This window comes from Hylobates moloch, unplaced genomic scaffold (assembly GCF_009828535.3).
Source record: "Hylobates moloch isolate HMO894 unplaced genomic scaffold, HMol_V3 SCAFFOLD_9, whole genome shotgun sequence".
Lineage (NCBI taxonomy): Eukaryota > Metazoa > Chordata > Mammalia > Primates > Hylobatidae > Hylobates > Hylobates moloch.
The window spans coordinates 43,889,261-43,909,963 of record NW_026652284.1 but is presented as its reverse complement, the minus strand read 5'-3'; the positions used below and the strand labels follow the sequence as shown (position 1 = coordinate 43,909,963).

Sequence of the window (20,703 nt, the reverse complement as noted above, 5' to 3'; positions counted from 1 at the left end):
AAGTATGCTGGTAGGCACTGAGGTACAAGACATTCTGTCCTTACATGTATTGAGTTTACTTCCTAGCAAAGAAGATCAATATTAAGACAACTGGTTACGTTATCACTTGGTTGGTTATAGTTATAAGTGCTATGAGAGAGAAATGCAGGATGCTGTGAAAACAACTTTTTCCAAGGGTCACAGAGGTTTCTTTGAGGAAGGAGCTTTTGGAAAGAGGTCTAAGGGGGATAAATTGGGGTAAGTTTCAGTGGGAGAAAGCGTTCTCTAAAAGGCTGAACTCAGTAAAGGCCTTGAGGGAGCAAAAGAAAGCCTGGGAAACTGAACAAAATGGCTGGGAGAGAGGGCACGGTGGTGCACACCTGTAATCCCAGCACTTTAGGAGGCCGAGGAGTGAGGATCACTGGAGCCCAGAAGTTGGAGACTAGCCTGGGCAACATAACAACACCTCATCTGTACTGAAATTTTTTTAAAAAATTAGCCAGCTGTGGTGGCACATGCTTGTAGTCCCAGCTACTCTGGAGGCTTGGGCCAGATGCTCTCTTGAGCCCAGGAGATCCAGGCTGCAATTAGCCATTGTCGTGCCTGGATGACAGAGCAAGACCCTGTCCCAAAAAAAAAAAAGAAAAGAAAAGAAAACAAGACTGGGAAAGAAAGAAGATAGGGTGTGCACAGTAGGCAGGGTCAAAACCTGCAGGACTTTGTAGACTATAGGAAAACCTTAAGCTGGGGAATGACATGATCAGATTTGCATATTTAAAATACTACTCAGGCAGCAGTGTGGAGGATTGTTTGGAGGAAGAGAACCACTTAAGACCATTGTTTAGGCAAGAGATTATAGTGACTTGGATTAGTATAAATGGCAGTAGAAATGGAGAAAGGAAGATGGGAGAAAACTTGTTGGGGGTAGGGACTAAATTGTATTGCTGCCTTTCACTGAGGTAGGGATCACTGGAGAATCATGGATTTTATTTTGGGTCAACGGAGAAGAGATTATGAGTTTGATTTTATACATTTTGATTTGGGGGTACCTATGAGATAACCAAGAGTAGATGGTATAAGCAGTTACATATATTGATTTGGAGCGCTGGGGAAGTCTGGGCTAGTTTTAAAAACGAGCCATTTAGCCTTAGATAGTAATTGAACCCATTAATGAAGGGTGGGGGAGAGGGATCCATCTTTGAGGAATTCCAGCACTTTTTAAAGACAGGAAGAGATGGATTAACTAGGAAACAGACAAGCCTAAGTACACTGTCACCAAGTGTTTCAGTGAAGGTGTAATCAGTTGGAAAGCTGCCAAAATATCAGGCAAAATGAGGACCAAAATTATCCACTAGAATTGACTAAATCCCTTGAATCAATTGATTGTAGCAGGAAGAGCCACAGACAAAACCCCTCAGACACCAAGTTAAAGAAGGAAGGGGTTTATTCGGCCAGGAACATCGGCAAGACTCCTGTCTCAAGAGCCAAGCTCCCAGAGCGAGCAATTCCTGTGCCTTTTAAGGGCTCACAACCCTGAGGGGGTCTGCATGAGAGGATTGTGATTGATTGAACAAGCAGGGGGTACGTGACTGGGGTCTGCATACGCCAGTAATTAGAAAGGAACCGAACTAGACAGGGATTTTCACAGTGCCTTTTTTTTTTTTTTTTTGAGACAGAGTCTCGCTCTGTTGCCCAGGCCAGAGTACAGTGGCGAGATCTCTGCTCACTGCAAGCTCCGCCCCCTGGGTTCACACCATTCTCCTGCCTCAGCCCACCAAGTAGCTGGGAATACAAGCGCCCACCACTATGCCCAGCTAATTTTTTGTATATTTAGTAGAGACGGGGTTTCACTGTGTTAGCCAGGATGGTCTCTGTCTCCTGACCTCGTGATCCACCCGCCTCGGCCTCCCAAAGTGTTGGGATTACAGGCGTGAGCCACTGCTCCCCCAGTGCCTTTTTTATGCAAATAACTGATTCGGTCAGGGGTCGATCTTTAACTACCAGGCCCAAGGTGTGGTGCCGGGCTGTCTGCTTGTGGATTTCATTTCTGCCTTTTAGTTTTTACTTCTTTCTTTGGAGGCAGAAATTGGGTGTAAGACAATATGAGGGGTGGTCTCCTCCCTTAGATGACTTATTAAGTGCCACCACTAATTGTTCTACATTTTGTACTGACAGAGACTCTCCTTAACCAGACTTTACACAGGCTCCTCTGAGTGAGCTCTCCTTTTGATTAGGCCTTGTCATTTGGGACTTGTCTTCAACCTGTCTGGTCCAGTTTTAACAAGAATCCTTCTAAGTCCATTAGTTTTTTTGTTTGTTGATTTTTTTTGGTGGTGGGGGGGTGGTTCTTGGGTGTTTTTGTTTTGTTTTGTTTTTGGGTTTTTGGAGGTTTATTTTGAGACTGGGTCTCACTTTGTCACCCAGGCTGGAGTGCAGTGGTACAATCACGGCTCACTGCAGCCTCAACTTCCCTGGCTCAAGCAGTCCTCCTACCTTAGCCTCTTGAATAGCTGGGACCACGGCTATGCACCACCATACCTGCCTGATTTTTTAATTTTTTATAGAGACAGGGATCTCACTGTGTTGCCCACACTGGTCTGGAACGCCTGGGTACAAACAGTTTTCCCACCTCAGCCTCCCAAAGTGCTGGGATTACAGGTGTTTTTTTTCTTTTTTTAACCTAGAATCCTGCTAAGTCCATGTAGCAAGATCTTCCCACCCTTAGTATCTGATCACTCTGGCCTGCTCTCAGCAAGAATACTGTTGGTATAGCAACAATCCCCCCACGCTGGATGTCTCCCCTTAGTAATTTTCCATCCACTGACCATGCTCCCTGAATTCTGCCCATTGGCTATCTTCAGCTGTCTTTGCTATATTTGAAGTGAGCAAAATTTCTCTCCATTGCCATTATCTTTTTTTTTTTTTTTTCTCTTTTGAGACAGAGTCTCACTCTGTCGCCCAGGCTGGAGTGCAGTGGCATGATCTCGGCTCACTGCAACCTCTGCCTCCCAGATTCAAGCAGTTCTCGTGCCTCAGCTTCCCAAGTAGCTGGGCTTACAGGAGTGTACCACCATACCCGGCTAATTTCTGTATTTTCAGTACAGATGAGGTTTTACCTTGGAGGCTGGTCTCGAACTCCTGACATCAAGTGATCTGCCTGCCTTGGCCTCCCAAAGTGCTGGGATTACATGCGTACGGCTACCGTTATGTTGATTACTATCGCAATTGTCCTAAATAAAGCCTTTCTTTACCATTTTAACAAATGTCAGAATAATTTAATTTTTTTTTTTTTTAATTTAAGCCTTCTAGCAGCCCCCTGAGGCATGTCTTGTTATCCTCACTTACTCAAGTAGAAAATTGAGTCTTGGCTGGTTATGGTGGCTGACACCAGTAATCCAAGTACTTAGGAGGTTGAGACAGGCAAATTGCTGGAGCCCAGAAGTTCAAGACCAGTCTGGGCAACATGGCGAAACCCCATCTTTACTAAAAATACAAAAAATTAGCCAGGCATGGTGGGGCACTCCTGTGGTCCCAGCTATTCTGGAGGCTGAGTCCGGGAGGTGGAGGCTGCAGTGAGCCGTGATTGTGCCACTGCACTCCAATCTGGGTGACAGAATGAGACCCTGTCTCAGAGTCTCAGTAGTGGCCTAAAAAAATCACATAGCCAATAAATGGCAGCCTTGGAATTCTATCCCACATCTGTATGACATGAGAGCCTTTCTACTATGCTACCAGTTGGCATAAAACACGATTTCATTGACTCTCCCCCATTAAGATATTTAAGTAGTCTAAAGTCACTAGAACAGCTGGTGTTCTGTTCAGACACTTTAACATTAATATAGATTCATGGAGATAGAGGACTATTCTGGAAACTGAAGAGACTGTATTTCCCTCTGATGATACTCATGTAACAGTGTCTGATGGTGATCTCTAGTTTTTCATATATGATACAATGAAATGGTTTGATATGTTTTCCCCCCAACAGGTTCTTGAGTCAGAATTTAAGAGTGGTGACCTTATAGACAGCATATCTGTCTGCTTTTACAAAACTCAGCTGTGTGGCCTTGGGCAAGTCACGTATTATTTCTGTGATCCCCTTTTAACACTTTCAGAAAGGGCTTCCTTTCCATTTTACTACTTGAAAATGAAGCTGATTCACAGTCCCTTTGCAAAAGAGGAATTGCTACTTGTACTTCAGAGATTTCTAAGAATCTTTTATTCAGCGTTTATTTCAGCCGCCCGAGTGTCAGGTGCTGCAATAGAAAGATGACTTAGGCATCGTAGTGATGATTGCTGTATTCAGAGGTATGAGGGTAAGAATTCAGGTGGCTGCTTAGGGCTCTAAGGAGAGCAGTATCTTAGTGGGATTACTACAATCCAGGTTGGGTCTCCTGCTTTACAATTCAAGTCAGTAGTTAAGATTTATTTAGTCCTTACATGTGCCAGGTCCAGAAATTACAACAAATCTCTCTATTTTTGAGGCCATCAATTCATCCAGAGTCATTATGCTCTGTGGATTAAGGTACACTGATCAAACTCAAAGACGGCTTTATAGAGAATACTTAGCAAGTATAATGGAAATTCTTCAAATGCCAGGCATTAGAAATATATCATTCCCGGTGATGAATGCTCTTGGAGATACTTGAAAGTTTTGAGTAAGAAACAGTTTTCATAAAAATATAACAGTTGGCATTCTCTTGTTGCTGATCTTTCTGCCTCAAATTATCAGTAGCCTTGGAATATGCTAATAATAACCTTGGACATCTGATTTACCTGTCACCCATGAGGAAAGACCTTTCTGCCGCTTTCTCAGGAGCTGACCTGTTAAGCTGGGCCCATCCTCCAGAAGGCTTACAGGCTAGCACTGTGGTGGGACCAAGAAGCTCACTAGAAAAAAATAACCTGGCTCTGTGTAGGAGATGCAGGCCAGGAAAGGAGAGTCACCTTGCAGTCAGTGGCAGCCCAGGCTACATGTTTAATTCACAGCCCACAGTATGATCGGGTACTGATGCTACTTTTAGGAAGCCCTCCTTCTAAAAGAGAAGAGAGAGAGAATATAAGTTATGAAATGTAAAAAGTTGAGAAGATTTCTCAACTCACACCTCTAGAAAATAATACACAATTGGATTTGAATCAGAATGACTTTTAAAACACTATTTAATGACCATCTTATCAATTCCATTGAATTTAATCTTTTTGAACTGAAACGTGTATGCTTTTCATTACAAATAATTTCATATGTATTCCTTTTTTTTCCTTTTTTTTTTTTTTAAGACAGAGTCTTCCTCTGTCCCCAAGCTGGGGGTGCAATGGCAACCTTCACCTCCTGGGTTCAAGCAGTTCTCATGCCTCAGCCTCCCAAGCAGCCAGGACTATAGGCCCACACCACCACACCCAGCTAATTTTTGTATTTTTAGTAGAGACAGGGTTTCACCATGTGTGCCAGACTGGTCTCAAATTCCTAGCCTCAAGTGATCCACCCACCTCAGCCTCCCAAAGTGCTAGGATTATAGGCATGAGCCACCATGTCCGGCATGGCTTTTTTTTTTTTTTTTTTTGAGTCAGAGACTCGCTCTGCTGCCGAGGCTGGAGTGCAGTAGTATGATCATTGCTTACTGCAGCCTCAACCTTCTGGGCTCGGGTGATTCTCCCAGCTCAGCCTCCCATGTAGCTAGAACCATAGGTGTGCACTACTACACCCGACTAATTTTTTTTGTTTTTTCTAGAGATGGGGTCTGACCTTGCATAACCTGGGTCTGTCTGATGTTTCATCAGGAATAGTTGGGTCATGCCTTAGCAGGAGTGCCACAGAAATGATGCTATGCCCAGCTCTGTGTGGCCTCAGGAGGCACTTTTTGTAGACAGTATACCATCATGGGTGATGTTGCTGAATGCCAAGTTTTCTACTGTAAAGTCACAGTGGTTCCCTTTGTATTAATCAGTATTTTGTGGGGGCATATTCCAGTGTTATATCATTATCCTGTTTTCCAGTAAACCCACAAGCCTTGGCATTCATTGATAACTTCCACCTGAATCAGCTACCTCTGTGAAGGATGCCAAGGAATGGTTCTTGTCTTCTTTGCTCCTACTGCGTTTATTAGTTAGTATTCTGTAAGGAGCGCTTTCCCTTCTCTCCCCATGTCTTTTGTTCATTTATGTTAACATGGAATCTAGATTCTTAGTTTACTAACAGGTTATATTCCATTGCTAACATTAATTTGGTGCTGATATTGTCTGTGATCTGGCCAGTGGGGAACTCTTTGAAGTGGCTCCTGTGTCATTTTGGTATTTCTAGTGTTGAGTGCTTCCTAATCTTCTGGCATAAGATGACCCAGGTTTATCTTTTACAGTTCATGCTCCAACCTGGAATTGTCATTTCTCCAGGGCAACTTGGTTCCTTTCATGGAAAATAGTATTTAGAAACCAAAAACTGGCTGCTCATTGTGCTTATTGCTCCTGTGCCCTCTTAGTAGAGAGAGTTGAGCAGTGTATATATGTGTGTTTTACACACATACATGAATATGTCTATGTGTGTTTTACACACATACATGAATATGTCTATGTGTGTTTTACACACATACATGAATATGTCTATGTGTGTATATATACACACATATGTAACACTTTTAAAAACTATTTTTATGTCTGCTGTGTATATAAACTTAAATGCCATGAGTTTATAACAGTACTTCTAATGTTGGCCCAACACCTGAGGGTTCTTTCTAGCCTTCCTTCCTAACAGATAATGTCTTGAGCCCACCTTGCTTTTAAATAACTTTCTTCATTTTTATTAAAAAAATAAAAACCAAAAATTTTTTATTTAAAAACATTAAATTTTAAAATAATAAAGTAAATAAGTAACCTTCAACAAGGGGAATCTTGGCTAACATTGTCTTCAACACATTTACATATTTGCTCATTATAACCAACTTGGAACCAACCATACTGGTCCTCTCCTCCATCTGACACTTCAGTGTCTCATATCTTTAGGTGCTGGTGGGCAGACCAGTGATGCCCCCTGTGCAGCTCCTGCTTCCCACCCCCAGTGCCCATGTTCTTGGGGACCAGTTGCTGCCAAAGCACATTTGCACGTCATCCCCTTGCCTGTTCACCATCCTGCTGAGTCACCACCTACTTGACATTTCATATAGTATCTCCAAAAAAGAAGCAAAAGGATGTGAAATAGAGCAAGTACACTAGAATTTTATTTAGTTAAATTTATTGTAGCTCCATTAGAAAAGTTATGTTAGCTTCCACTTGCAATTGGCCTTCTTGTAGCAGTTACAGTGGAGTTTATTACAGCTGAATTTATAGTCAGGAAGATATTAAAAGCAAAGTCTTCCACTTTTTTTTAAGTATTCTGTTAGGTTTATTTTGGTAACCTTTGCTCAGACCATGAATACCTTGTCTACTGTTCACAATGGATAGTTTGTCTTATTAACAAATGGATTAGGGTCTGCATATTGATTTATATGTATGTAAGCTAAGTCTCTCCACTGTTAACTCACAACAAAATTTAGAGAACACCCCATTGTTTATGTATCATAAGGAGTATCAGATGTCCAGGAGAAATTACACTTAATTTTTTTTTTTTTGAGATAGAGTTTTGCTCTTGTCACCCAGGCTAGAGTGCAGTGGTGTGATCTCAGCTCACTGCAACCTCCGCCTCCCGGATTTAAGCAATTCTCCTGCCTCAGCCTCCCGAGTAGCTGGGATTGTAGGCGCCTGCCACCACGCCTGGCTAATTTGTGTTTTCAGTAGAGACAGGGTTTCATCATGTTGGCCAGGCTGGTCTCAAACTCCTGACCTCAGGTGATCTGCCCACCTCAGCCTCCCAAAGTGCTGGGATTACAGGTGTGAGCCACTGTGCCCAGCCTTAATTTTAGTAACTAGCAGTTATAGTAATAAATGCTACCATGTGTTAAGCATTGTGCTAAATATTTTACATATACTATCAGTCCTTACAACAACTCCATGAGAAATATATTATTGCCTCTACATTATAAGTGAGGGAAATGTATTAGCAGATTGCTTTTCTGTTTCATAAGCTTTTTATTAATTAATCTATGATGGCTTGAGATTTCTTTCCCTCTAAACTTATGGCTTAATTCATTTCAATATGAACTGCTTAATCTGCTTCACAGGGATCGAAAATTATACAATTTGGGATTAAAAGGCTATTACATCAGAGACAGTGGCAACAATTCAGGTAATATAGTATAAAATTCTATAACTCTTTTTTGCTGAAATTAGCCATAATGTGTTAATTTATGTAAAATTTGTTAATAATATTGTATTGATTTGTTAGCATAAAATATAAATGCCAAATCTGTAATCAATTTTTATTTTCTTTTATAACATGGTTCTGGAATCTCTATGAAAGCAGATCTTTTATTTTTCTATAGCTCCTGTGCTGACTTAATGTAGCCTCTTTTGCCCTGTGCAGTGTTCCTTCCTGAGTTGCCGCCATTAGATAAGAGCAACCTGGAATTTAAAGCTTTGAAAAGTAGGGAATATGTGGTTTCTGGCTGGGTGTGGTGGCTCATGCCAGTAATCCCAGCATTTTGGGAGGCCAAGGCAAGCAGATCACTTGAGGTCAGGAGTACGAGACCAGCCTGGCCAACATGGTAAAATCCCATCTCTAATAAAAATACAAAAATTATCCAGGTATGGTGGTGGGCACCTATAATCCCAGCTACTCAGGAGGCTGAGGCAAGAAAATCCCTTGAACCCAGGAGGCAGAGTAAGTAACAAATATAATTTATACTGTACATTGAGCCTCACTTTGGTCTCTCAAACTTCCCTACTGCATTTGTCCTTCCACATAGACAATTCCACAGAGAAAATTACAGCGTGGATTTAGAAGCCGAAGTCAGCCCAAGTACGGTGTCATAGTTACCTTTGGAAATCCTTTAACTCTCATGGCGATGGAACAAATTACTGTTTCTTCAGTTGATCACTGGATGGAATGTTTGGTTTGTGTTTCAGTGCTATGCTATACAAATAAAGTTCCTATAACACTAGGCTCCTTGAGCATAAGAAAATACGCATACTATGAAAGGAACATAAAACTTAGCTTACTCATTTTCTCCATTTTGCTGTTTCCTGAGCTTTCGTAAGTATATTTGAATGGAGTTGTGAGTGGAATCCCCTTCATTATTTAGAAAGTTATCTTTCTCCCTCTTGTAGTAGAATTTGCACACATAAGATTTCTCTTTATCAGTCTTCATTTTGGCTATAGAAGATTTACTGTTCTGTTGCCTGAGATCATCAAGCTGGAGTGCAGCCCAATGCTAATTGAGTATGCTAATACATAAAATGATTTTTGTTATCTCATATTTTAAACAGTTAATAGAGCACTTGAATGGCATATGTTCATTTAATGGTATAATTACTATTAGATAACCATATTAGGGTAAAGTAAAACTTACTTTGTTGTAATAAATGGTTTTTCCATAAGAATTAGATTCAGAGAGCTTGAAAAAAAATCTTCCAGTTTAGTGGATTTCAAACCTTTCTCTTTTTTTAGAGAGAGAGAGGGTCTTGCTCTGTTGTCTAGGTGGCGATTGCTTAAGCATTCCTGTCACCTCAGCCTCCCAAGTAGCAGGGACTACAGGTGCCACCACACCAGGGTAGTTTGTTTTTTGTTTTTTGGTTTTTTATTTTGTTTGGATAGACAGGGTCTCGCTGTGTTGCTCGGGCTTGTCTCAAACTCCTGGCCTCAAGCAGCCTCTCAAAATACTGGGATTAGAGCTATAAGCCACTGTGCCCAACCCCAGGATTTCAAACTTCTAATAGCAGAATCCTTTCGTTAAATCAGCTCTTCCACAGAATCCCAGAACCTAAATCCCGGTTGTATTGAAGTGTCTGTGAGGGGCATGAAGATGTACTGCTCACCCGCTCTTGTTAATACCTCCTAAGATAACTTCACAAATCATGATTTTTAAATTCACTGTCTTAGTTCAGTAATTTTGCAGATAAAGAATGTGAACATATAAGTATTTTCTCCACATACCAGGGTTACATGGCCTGTTCTGTCTTCCTTCCATCCTCAGTATTTTGCACAGTGCCCAACATAGAGCAGATGCTCAATAAGAGTAAGTTAAATGGGCAGCTGGATGAATAGTGGCAGGCATAGCCCAATAAGAAACTGTCTGTTGATTCTTCATTGGATTTTTTTGTTACTAGTCCATATTACTACCATCAATTGTTTTTTGTGGTTTTTTTTGTTTTTTTTTTTTTTTGAGACGGAGTCTCGCTGTCTCACCCAGGCTGGGGTGCAGTGGCATGATCTTGGCTCACGGCAACCTCTGTCTCCCAGGTTCAAGCAATTATCCTGCCTCAGCCTCCCGAGTAGCTGGGATTACAGCCTGGGCCCAGCTAATTTTTGTATTTTTGGTAGAGACGGGTTTTCACCATGTTGACCAGGCTGGTCTCAAACTCCTGACCTCAAGTGATCCGCCCGCCTCAGCCTCCGAAAGTGCTGGGATTACAGGTGTGAGCCACCGTGCCCAGCATACCATCAATTGTTTGTTTTCTTTTTTTCTTTAAAAATTGTAACTTTGCAGGCCAGGCAAGGTGGCATGCAACTGTAATCCTAGCTGCTTGTGAAGCTGAGGCAAGAGGACTGACTGAGCCCAAGAGTTCAGAGCTTTTTAGTGCATTAGGATCACACCTGCAAATAGCCCTTATACTCCAACCTGGGCAGTGTTGTGAGACCCACATCTCTAAAAAATAAAAAAAAATGGTAACATTTGCATACCTTTATTTTGGGCGGGTCAGTCTGGATCTCAGGTTTTTTAAAATGAGAATAAGAAAACCTGCCTCTTAAGTTTTCCTTAAAACTAAGCTAATAAATGGTGTCTATAGGAGACCAGGCGACAGAAGAAGAGGAAGGTGGTTATTCCTGTGGTACTGCAGAATCACATGACAGCAAAGGCATAGGCCTAGATGAAAGTGAACTTGATTCTGAGGCTGAACTCATGAGAAGTATGGGATTGCCACTTCAATTTGGTAGGATAACTGCACATAAGAATTTTGAGGTAAATATTAATTTACTTTTATTATTTCTCTTAGTTTCCTTTGTAAAATATCGCAAGGAATTACTTTTTATCAGATTAAATGCATTAACAATCAGTGCTCTCTGCCTCTTTTTAGATGTATGTATTTATAAATTAACCAGCACTGAAAGTTGTAATATGTCCCAAGTGTGACTGTTGCTCCTCTTGGAAACTTAGATAGTATGTCACTTGTTTGTGGAGCTAAAAGCCCATCGTGGGGCTTTGAGAGTATTTTGTTTAATTTAATGTCAAAATAGACTGGATTCTACTTTCTTTTATAGTTCATAAAGTGCATTTTATATTCAAGTTATTTATCTGATACAGGTATCTATGAATACTAGAAATAAAGTTAAAATAAAAAAGAAAAAGAAAAAACATCAAAAGAAATACTTAGATGAAATTATGCAAGAATCTTGGAGAAAAGAATATGAAGAAGACGACATTTTGGCTTCAGATGATCCATCTTCAGTTGAACAGTATGAGAACACCCGAACATGTGAACTTCAAAGCAAAAGAGATACTGAGACAGAAAATCTTCCTGTTGAAAACACATTATCTCCAAAGCCAGAAATTACAGAGAAATGGGAAAAGTATTGGAATGAATATGGAGGAGGACTGTTGTGGCAAAGTTGGCAAGAAAAACATCCGGATCAAGCACTATCTTCTGAACCTTGGAACTTTCCTGATACAAAGGAAGAATGGGAGCAACATTATAGTCAACTTTATTGGTATTATTTGGAACAATTTCAGTATTGGGAAGCTCAGGGTTGGACTTTTGATGCCTTGCAAAGCTGTGATACAGATACTTACACATCTAAAACAGAAGCTGACAACAAGAAAGATGAAAAATGCATGAAAGTTGACTTAGTATCTTTTCCATCTTCACCTGTTACGGTTGATAATGACAGCTCTGGTACAAGTGATAAGGATCATAGTGAAATACTTGATGGAATTAGTAACATAAAACTGAATTCAGAGGAAGTAAAACAGAGCCAATTAGATTCCTGTACAAGTCATGATGGTCATCAACAGCTAAGTGAAGTTAGTAGCAGAAGAGAGTGCCCTGCTTCCGGCCAAAGTGAACCACGTAATGGAGGAACCAATGAGGAAAGCAACTCATCGGGGAATACAAGCACAGACCCACCAGCTGAAGGTAAGGTTAACCAAGATTTATTCTACCATGCAATGGTTAGCAAAATGAATTCATTTAGCAAAATAACTACTATTCCTTTATTGTAGAGTTAAATAATACCAAGTACATTTCATATAATAATGAAATGATTTAATCCATCCTATTCTCATATCACAAGTTGTTATCCTTTTCTATTAATAAGAATATTTGCATACAGTTCTCAAAAATATCATTCCTTCTCTTGTACTTTGGTGGCTAATGAAGGAAAATGTGGAATCTCTTGAGAAATCTAATTTAGAGTGAGCTTGGAACTTTTAGTTTTCCAGAACAAATGAGTTTATAAGAGGCATGTTAGAAAGCAATTGAGAATGTACATTTGACATTAGGCAAATGTCTTATGAATCATATGTAGAATTCACTTAGGACAAGTGAAGTCTTGCTGTGAAAAAAGATCTCAATGGGGCACAATATTAATTTATAACTGGAATGGTTAATTTCAGGATTCTCATCAATAAAATATCCAGGATAAGGAACTTGATTGATGCCTGAATAACTGATCAAAAAAAAAAGCTAATTGTGCAAACTGGTGCCACTCAGGACTAGAGAATGCCAATGAGAAGTGTTTTGAAAGGAGTTAATCGGGGTAGGGTGCAATGAGAATGTTTACTTTGCATTGCTGTAAAGGAATACCTGAGACTGAGGAATGTTTAAAGAAAAGAGGTTTATTTTGGCTCACAGTTTTGCAAGCTGTACAGGAAGCATAGCCTCAGCATCAACTCCTGGTGAGGGCCTCAGGAACCTTCCAATTATGGCAGAAGGTGAAAGGGGCATAGGCATGCCACATGGCAAGAGAGACAGCAAGAGAGAGGGGGGAAATCCCAGGCTCTTGTTAGCAATCAGATATTGCAGTAACTCATTACCATGGGGAGGCACCAAGCCATTCATGAAGGATCTGCCCCATGACCCAAACACTTCCCACCAGACCCCACTTCCAACATTAGGGATCACATTTAAACATGAGGTTTAGAGGGGACAAACATCCAAACTATATCAGTGTTCTTGCTAGGGAGAGGCTTCTGCCAATTAACAGCACCAGGAAAATGGGAGGGGGGGAAATTTCTGTGATATCTGCATATCCTGAAGTTTTGGCATCCTGATGTTACATGCTGAAGACATCTAGTGTAGAGGAACTTTCTTCTCAGCCTTACTCCTTTGTGAAACAAATGGTTTTGACCTTTTACTTAACAATCAGATTTGCTTTGCTTATCTCAGATTGCTGATAATACTTCATCCAGCTGAGAGTTTCTAAAGAACTCTGTCAACTTGCTTTTTTTCTCTATATTCTTAGATTCTTATAAGTGGAGCCTACCTCAGTATAATATTCTCATTCCTTTCTATTTTGGTGATACATTTTCATCCCTTTTTTTTTTTTTTTTTTTTTTTTGAGATGGAGTCTCACTCTGTCACCCAAGCTGGAGTGCATTGGCACTATCTCAGCTCACTGCAGGGTCTGCCTCCAGGGCTCAAGCAATTCTCCAGCCTCAGCCTCCCGAGTAGCTGGGACTACAGGTGTGTGCCACCACATCCAGTTAATTTTTTTTTTTTTTTTTGTAGTTTTAGTAGATACGGGGTTTCACCATGTTGGCCAGGCTGGTCTCAAACTCCTGACCTCAAGTGATCCTCCCACCTCAGCCTCCCAAAGTGCATAGGCGTGAGCCACCATGCACAGCCATCCTTTTTTATCTGAAGATTTTATATTAGTATTCTGATACTCTTCTATACTCTCCTGATACCTTTCTGTACATATTTTGACCATAAAGTTTATAATATACATATTGGGCATTGTTTTGGCCTCTAACTTACTGTCTCATTTATCCTCTTTGGTTCTCCTCCCTCATCTGCCTGCTTTTTTCTTTGCCAGACACAGTAATTCTCACAGTCTCTGCCTTCTGTTGCCTGTTCCCTTACTTATGTTTATAGATTGTCCATTTCTGTAATAACTCCAGTTTGTCTGCCATCAGGATGAATTTGAGGGTTTTAGATTTTTATTTGTTTTAGATCCTCCCTTGAGTTCAAAATTTAAGGTATAGGTTATGCTTCTATGTAAGTATGTTTTCTACTCTTTGTGGTTGGTGCTTTTCTGAAAGAGTCAAAGCTTCCCACTGTCTACCCTGCAGACATCTTTTTCCTCCTGGTCTCAGCTACCCACTTTCTTCCAGTCTGACAAAATAGAAAACAAAGACAGATTTGTGCCTCAGTTTTTGTCACTGTAAGTTAAAGAACTCTTCTTAAAGATAGTATTGTCTTTGTACTATATTAAAGGCAAATGAAGAGAAATTCTTCTTAATCAATGTGATTATGCCCCCTTTACAGTCATTTCAACTAAAATTCCATAAGAATATGACTGCTAACAGCTATCACAAAGGCAGCTTTGTGGGTTAATTTGTGTAGATTTGGGCAACTATGAAGAAGTAGTTTTAGTTTGTTGTTTTTTTTTTTTAAGTAGTTAGATCATGAACATTTTTAAACCTGTTAAAAAACTTTAGACAAATTAAATTTAATAGAGTTTAACTGAGCAAAGAACGATTCTCGAATCAGGCAGCCCCCGGAGCCAGAATAGGTTCAGAGCATCTCCAGGGCTGCCATATGATTGGGATAACATTTATGGACAGAAAAAGAAAAATGATGTACAATGTACAGAAGGTGGAAGTGAAGTACAGAAACAGCTGGATTGGTTACAGCCCAGCTTTTGCCTTACTTGAACACCATTTGAACAGTTGGCTGCCTGTGATTAGCCAAAACTGTGCTTGGTACAAGAGTAGGTTACAGTCTTTTTATACCACCAATTAGGTTATAGTTCACTATGTGTGGAGAAACCTTTAAGCCGAGCTTAAAATGTATACATGGACAGCTTTAGGCTAAATTTAATTTAACAAAGCTAATAGTTAGGATTTTTGAAATGCTCAGACTCTGCATGTAGACACAAACAGGTAGATGTGACCTGGCACTTTGATGCACATGTACAGTTGATTGTAGAAAAGGTGCTAAAATATTTTCATTGGCTTTGCAAATAGCAGAAAAGTTGTCAAACCAAGGGGGAAAACCTACTGCAATATTTCTGCCTCTTTAGATTCACAGAAGTCTTCAGGAGCAAACACAAGCAAAGACAGACCACATGCCAGTGGTACTGATGGAGATGAAAGTGAGGAAGATCCACCTCAGCATAAGCCAAGAAAACTGAAGAGGAGGTAAGTTACATGAGACCCCTCTCACCAGAGCGTGTTAGAGTAAGCATTTGTATCCGTAAGCGAGTGGTTATTAAATGATTGTTATGTTCACAACACCGGTAATCATGTAAGAAGAGGCAGGATCTACTGGTAAGATTCTGAGCCTTTGGACCTGGACTTGTGGTCAAGGCCAAACTCTGCCACTCACAAGCTCTAAGTACATTTCCTCCTTTTTTTTTTTTTTTTTTTTTTAAGACACGGTCTCGCTTTATCGCTCAGGCTGGAGTACATGGCATGATCATAGTTCGCTATGATCTTGAACTCCTCAGCTCAATTGAACTTGAACTCCTCAGCTCAATTGATCCTTCTGCCTTGAGTAGCTGGGACTACAGGCGTGTGCCACCACTCCTGGTTAATTTTTTTAATTTTTTTGTAGAGACAGGGTCTCGCTATATTGCCCAGGCTGATCTCAAACTCCTGGCCTCAAGTGATCCACTTGCCTTGGCCTTGCAAAGCACTGGGATTACAGGTGTGAGCCACCACACCCAGCCTAAGTACATTTCTTAATTTCTCGTCTGTGAGATTGGACTGATGCCTTTTTTGTCATCATTGGGTAGACAGGAGCTAGCATATAATATATCTGACACTTAGTAGCTATCAATGGATCATAACTTTTAACTAATAATTAAATTCATATCTCTCTCTCTCTCACTAGTTCTAATGTTTTTCAAAAGTCTGGATATATCTTATCCCAGATTTGTATTGCTGAAAAAGACCTCAAGGTCATGCTCTCATTGTATAGATAGGAACACTGAGGCAAACAGGAATGAGTACCTTGCTCAGAGTTTTCTTCACAGCAATGGCAGCTCTAAAGCCAGAGCCCAGACCAACTCTACTCGAAGCAGTACAATTTCTGTTTACCACTGTGAAAGTTGTAAGAGTCAAAACAGAGTCACTTGTTTCAGACGCTGGTAAAATGTAGCCAGGGAAGGCCATGAAAGACTCTCATGCACTATTTGCCTGATAACAGGAACTGTCACAAGAAATTTTTCCAAGCCAAAGCATCACACAAAGACAGATAGCTGCTTAGACAGGAATATGTGCCTGACGCAGTCTCACAAGCCCAGTTCAAAACTGCAGAGGCCTAACCATAACTCTCAGATTACAAGTTCCACCTAACAACCACTGGCTTTCCTAATCCAAACTCACCAGCTATTTGTTGTAAGATGCTGCCAGCACCAGTGAACTAACTTTCTAAACAACGTGCGTGACCTCTCTCCTCAGTGAAACTCTAACCTTTTCCTCTCTTCTTTGGACATTTCATGAGGCCACCTCATTCTGTGCTTATGTCCCAAACTGCAGTTCTGTTTTTGTGTTTTATAACCAAATAAAAGTTCTTTTTTTTGGTATTCATCTCTACATTTTTTTCTTGGAGGTTTATACACTTCTACACATAATTAAACACGCAGAGAATAATGTAAGGTGGGATGTAGTCAGATGCTAATACTGTAAGTAACAAGGAAAGAATGGATCATTACTGAACTTGGAAGTTAGCTGGACACTTCATTTCTCTAACTGGATATGGGGTGCTCCACGTAAGACACTTGTACTCCATATAGCTTCTAGAAAAACAAGCGTGCCTCTACTGTGCTCCCTCTATATCGTAGACATTGCTTGTTAACTCCCCAGTTCCTGCTAGTTACTAAAGGCAAAGATCATGTGTGTTCAATGAGCATAACTTATTTTGAAGGACAAACTTTGTAAGAATTATTTCTCACCATTTTCCTTTACTTGGAATTACGGCCAGGGGTAGTCACTGGTTACTAAAAGATCTCTAGTAGGTGGATTCTCCTGGGTTACCTAATATCACTTGTGTCACAACCTTATTCTTTTTAATAATTTTTTTCTTTTAAAATTTTTTTGGATTGCATTAATACTTATCAAACGTTTCCTTGTTTGTTTTTAAGGGAAACCTCTGGAGAAATCACTTTGGGAGATTAATTTAAGGCTGCAGCTTTTACTGGTGTTTTTCCAAAGGAAAATTGAGAGATGATATTTGTACCATACCTAGGAATAGAAATCATTACTTGATGTGGATTAAGACTGGAATACTTATTGCTGTGTTCCAAACACTCCTGGGTACTTACCTCATTTGGAAAATTCTAATTAAAGTATTTTTTTTCCTGGTTTCCTGGATTTGTGAACTATGGTTGATTATGGTGATGGGAAGTTTGCGTGGGTCAATTATATTGCCTTGTTTATATTTATCTGAACTGGTGGGCTCTGGTGGTAATGGCTTATCACTGTTTACCTTTTCTTTATTTAGCCATGAACTGGACATTGATGAAAACCCAGCTTCAGACTTTGATGACAGTGGTTCCCTTCTAGGATTCAAGTATGGCTCAGGACAAAAGTAATTATTCATAAAAGCTATTGTTTTCCAGAAGTCCTAACCACTTCAGCTATCTTAGAGCACTCTGACACTCAGATAACTAATAAATGATCATGTGTTGAGATGTTATCATTAAATCACTTCTTGTTAGAATTGTGGTGGAGATATCCCTCTACATTTGATGTGTTCATATGCTTTAACTCAGTTGCACTTTATAGCAATCCAGTGTTGTTATTCCATTTCATAGATAAAGCAACTGCAGCTCACAGAGGCTTTGACTTTACTGGAGAGGGAATTTAGGCCCAGCTGTTGTGACTTCTAAGCATGGTTCTCTTCTCACCTAGTGACTCACATGTGTACATCTGAAGACCATAGCAAACATGCCATGAAAAGTTGAAATCTTCAATAACCTCTTTTTCTATTATGAAAGAGTAAAATTAAAACAAACCAAATAACAAGTAAAAAGTAAAAAATATTTTCTTCCAGTCATTCTCAGGTGTAGGCAGTGTTTTAAAGAGTTTAGCACTTTGAGAGGCTGGGCAATATAGGGAGACCCCATCTCTACAACAAATTTAAAAATTAGTTGGGTTTAGTGGTGCATGCTTGTGTTTCCAGCTCCTCAGGAGGCTGAGATGGGAGGGTCACTTCAGCCCGGGAGGCTGAGGGTGCTGTGAACCATGATAATGCCACTGCACTCCAGCCTGGGTAACAGAGTGAGACTCTCAAAAAAAAGAATTTGGCATACATCCCTCCAAATTTACTGTTGTGTATTATGAGTACATACATGTACACACATTTTTTGTTTGTTTTGTTTTGTTTTATTTTTTGAGACAGAGTCTCACTCTGTTGCCCAGGTTGCAGCACAGTGGTGCGATCTCGGCCCACTGCGACATCCGCCTCCTGGGTTCAAGTGATTCTCCTGCCTCAGCCCCACAAGTAGCTGGGACTGCAGGCATGCACCACCACGCCCTGCTAATTTATTTATTTATTTATTTATTTGTTTGTTTGTTTATTTTTATTTTATTTTTTTTTAGTAGAGACAGGGTTGCACCATATTGGCCAGGCTGGTCTCAAACTCCTGACCTCAGGTGATCCGCCTACCTCGGCCTCCCAAAGTCCTGGGATTACAGGCGTGAGCCACCGTGCCTCGCCATGTACACACATTTTGCTTCTCTTTGTGTAAAACAGAAAAATTAGGTCATATTATACATACTCTCCAGTTTGCTTTTCTCCCTCGACAATGTACCGTAGACACTCTTTCTTGTTGGTAGAAACATTTAGCTAATTCTGTAAATGAGGGCATTGTGTTTTACCAATTATCCTAATTAACAACATCTAAATTGTTTCCTAAGATCTAAGCGTAATGCCCTAGAAGGTCCCTCCAGATTATTACATGTGCCTGCCTGCCTTCCTTCCATAGGGTCTCGCTCTGTAACACAGGCTGGAGTGCAGTGCTGTTTTAAGTTTTTTCATAGAGATGGGGTCTTGCTATGTTACCCAGGCTCGTCTTAAACTCTTGGCCTCAAGTGATCCTCCCATCTCAGCCTCCTAGAGTGCAGGGATTGCAGGCATGAGCCACCATGCCCAGTCCATTTATTCCTTTTTCTTGCTGAATAGAATTCCAGTGTATGGATGTACCAAAATTTGCTCAACCATGCAACAGTTGAAGGGCATTTGTATTACTTGTGACATTTTGCTGTTACAAATAAAGCAGCAGTGCAGGTGCAGTGGCTCACACCTGTAATCCCAGCACTTTGGGAAGCTAAGGTAAGAAGATTGCCTGAAGCCAGAGGTTGAGACTAGCCTAGGTAACATAGCAAGGCAGAAAATAAAAAAATAAAATGAAATTTCAAAAGTAAACAAAGCTGCTATGAACATTTGTGTATAGAAGACATAAGATTTCTCTGGGATTAAATGCCCAAGCATTAAATATAAAGGAACATGGGTAGTTGTGTTAGAACAACTAGAGATTTTATCGTACATGACGTGAAGACTAAACTGAGTAGGTAAAGCCTGCTAAAGACAGCTTACACCAGTAATCTAAACCATGATTGGGTTCTTTGACGTTTCTAAGGGTTGAGATTTCAGGTCCTACTTATCTGTTTCATAAGTTGTGAAATTTAAGTAGATACCTACACATTATGAAATCAACAAGAAAGGGACGTGAGGAATGCCTCAGAATTGAATTGAATTCAAATTAGTTCAGAAGTACATGTTGACTCTTGCAGTTTCTAAAGATTATCAGTTTTTCTCCCTTAGGTATTTCAAGGCAATTATAGTTAATATAATCAATAGTTCATATAATCATTTAAGGCTAAGATCATAAAGTTTAGCATGTAAAAAGGTTTTTAAATTCCTGGCAGGATGTGTTACTATGCACATGTAATTTTATTGAGGAATCCTTTGGTAGATTTTGGTAGTATACACTTGCAGAGATCTATTTCTTTTCTTGCCTGAGACTTAGCTACTTAACTACTCTTCTATTTAGAGCACCCAGTTCTACTTAAAAGAGAAGGATAAAATATCCTGTTTATTGAAAGAAGTTTATAGTATGGCTACAAAGTGAGACCTGACATTTAAACCCAGACTATTCTAGATTTTATAAATGCTAAAGTGTATGTGACACTCTTAAGTCCCTAACAGTTTGTAGGAGAGGGAGTTAATTGAGGCTTAATATAATCAAAGGAGGCTTCATAGCAGATGCATATCTTTTAGGACTGGAAAATTTCAGATGGTTAAATCAGACATTCTCTAATTATTTAGATACGAAGGGTTCGCTTCTTTTGTAAGCTCAGATTGATTTAGATAATTCAAATATATCCAGAAATGTGTTAAAGAGCTTTGACATCACCCCACCTTGAGAATATTTATATATTTATATTTCCCTAACAAGGGGATAGGGTTTTTGTTTCT

The 20,703-nt window shown here is 40.0% G+C and overlaps 1 protein-coding gene across 1 annotated transcript in view; it reads left to right on the top strand.

The window, feature by feature from the left end:
• TGS1 (trimethylguanosine synthase 1) overlaps window positions 1-20,703 on the top strand; it is a 40,065-nt gene that overhangs the window by 1,162 nt on the left and 18,200 nt on the right. Inside the window, exons 2-6 of the mRNA XM_032759756.2 lie at window positions 8,124-8,188; window positions 10,849-11,021; window positions 11,364-12,192; window positions 15,302-15,419; window positions 17,725-17,811. Coding sequence (XP_032615647.1) covers window positions 8,124-8,188; window positions 10,849-11,021; window positions 11,364-12,192; window positions 15,302-15,419; window positions 17,725-17,811 — 1,272 coding nt within the window. The remainder of the gene's footprint in view (window positions 1-8,123; window positions 8,189-10,848; window positions 11,022-11,363; window positions 12,193-15,301; window positions 15,420-17,724; window positions 17,812-20,703) is intronic.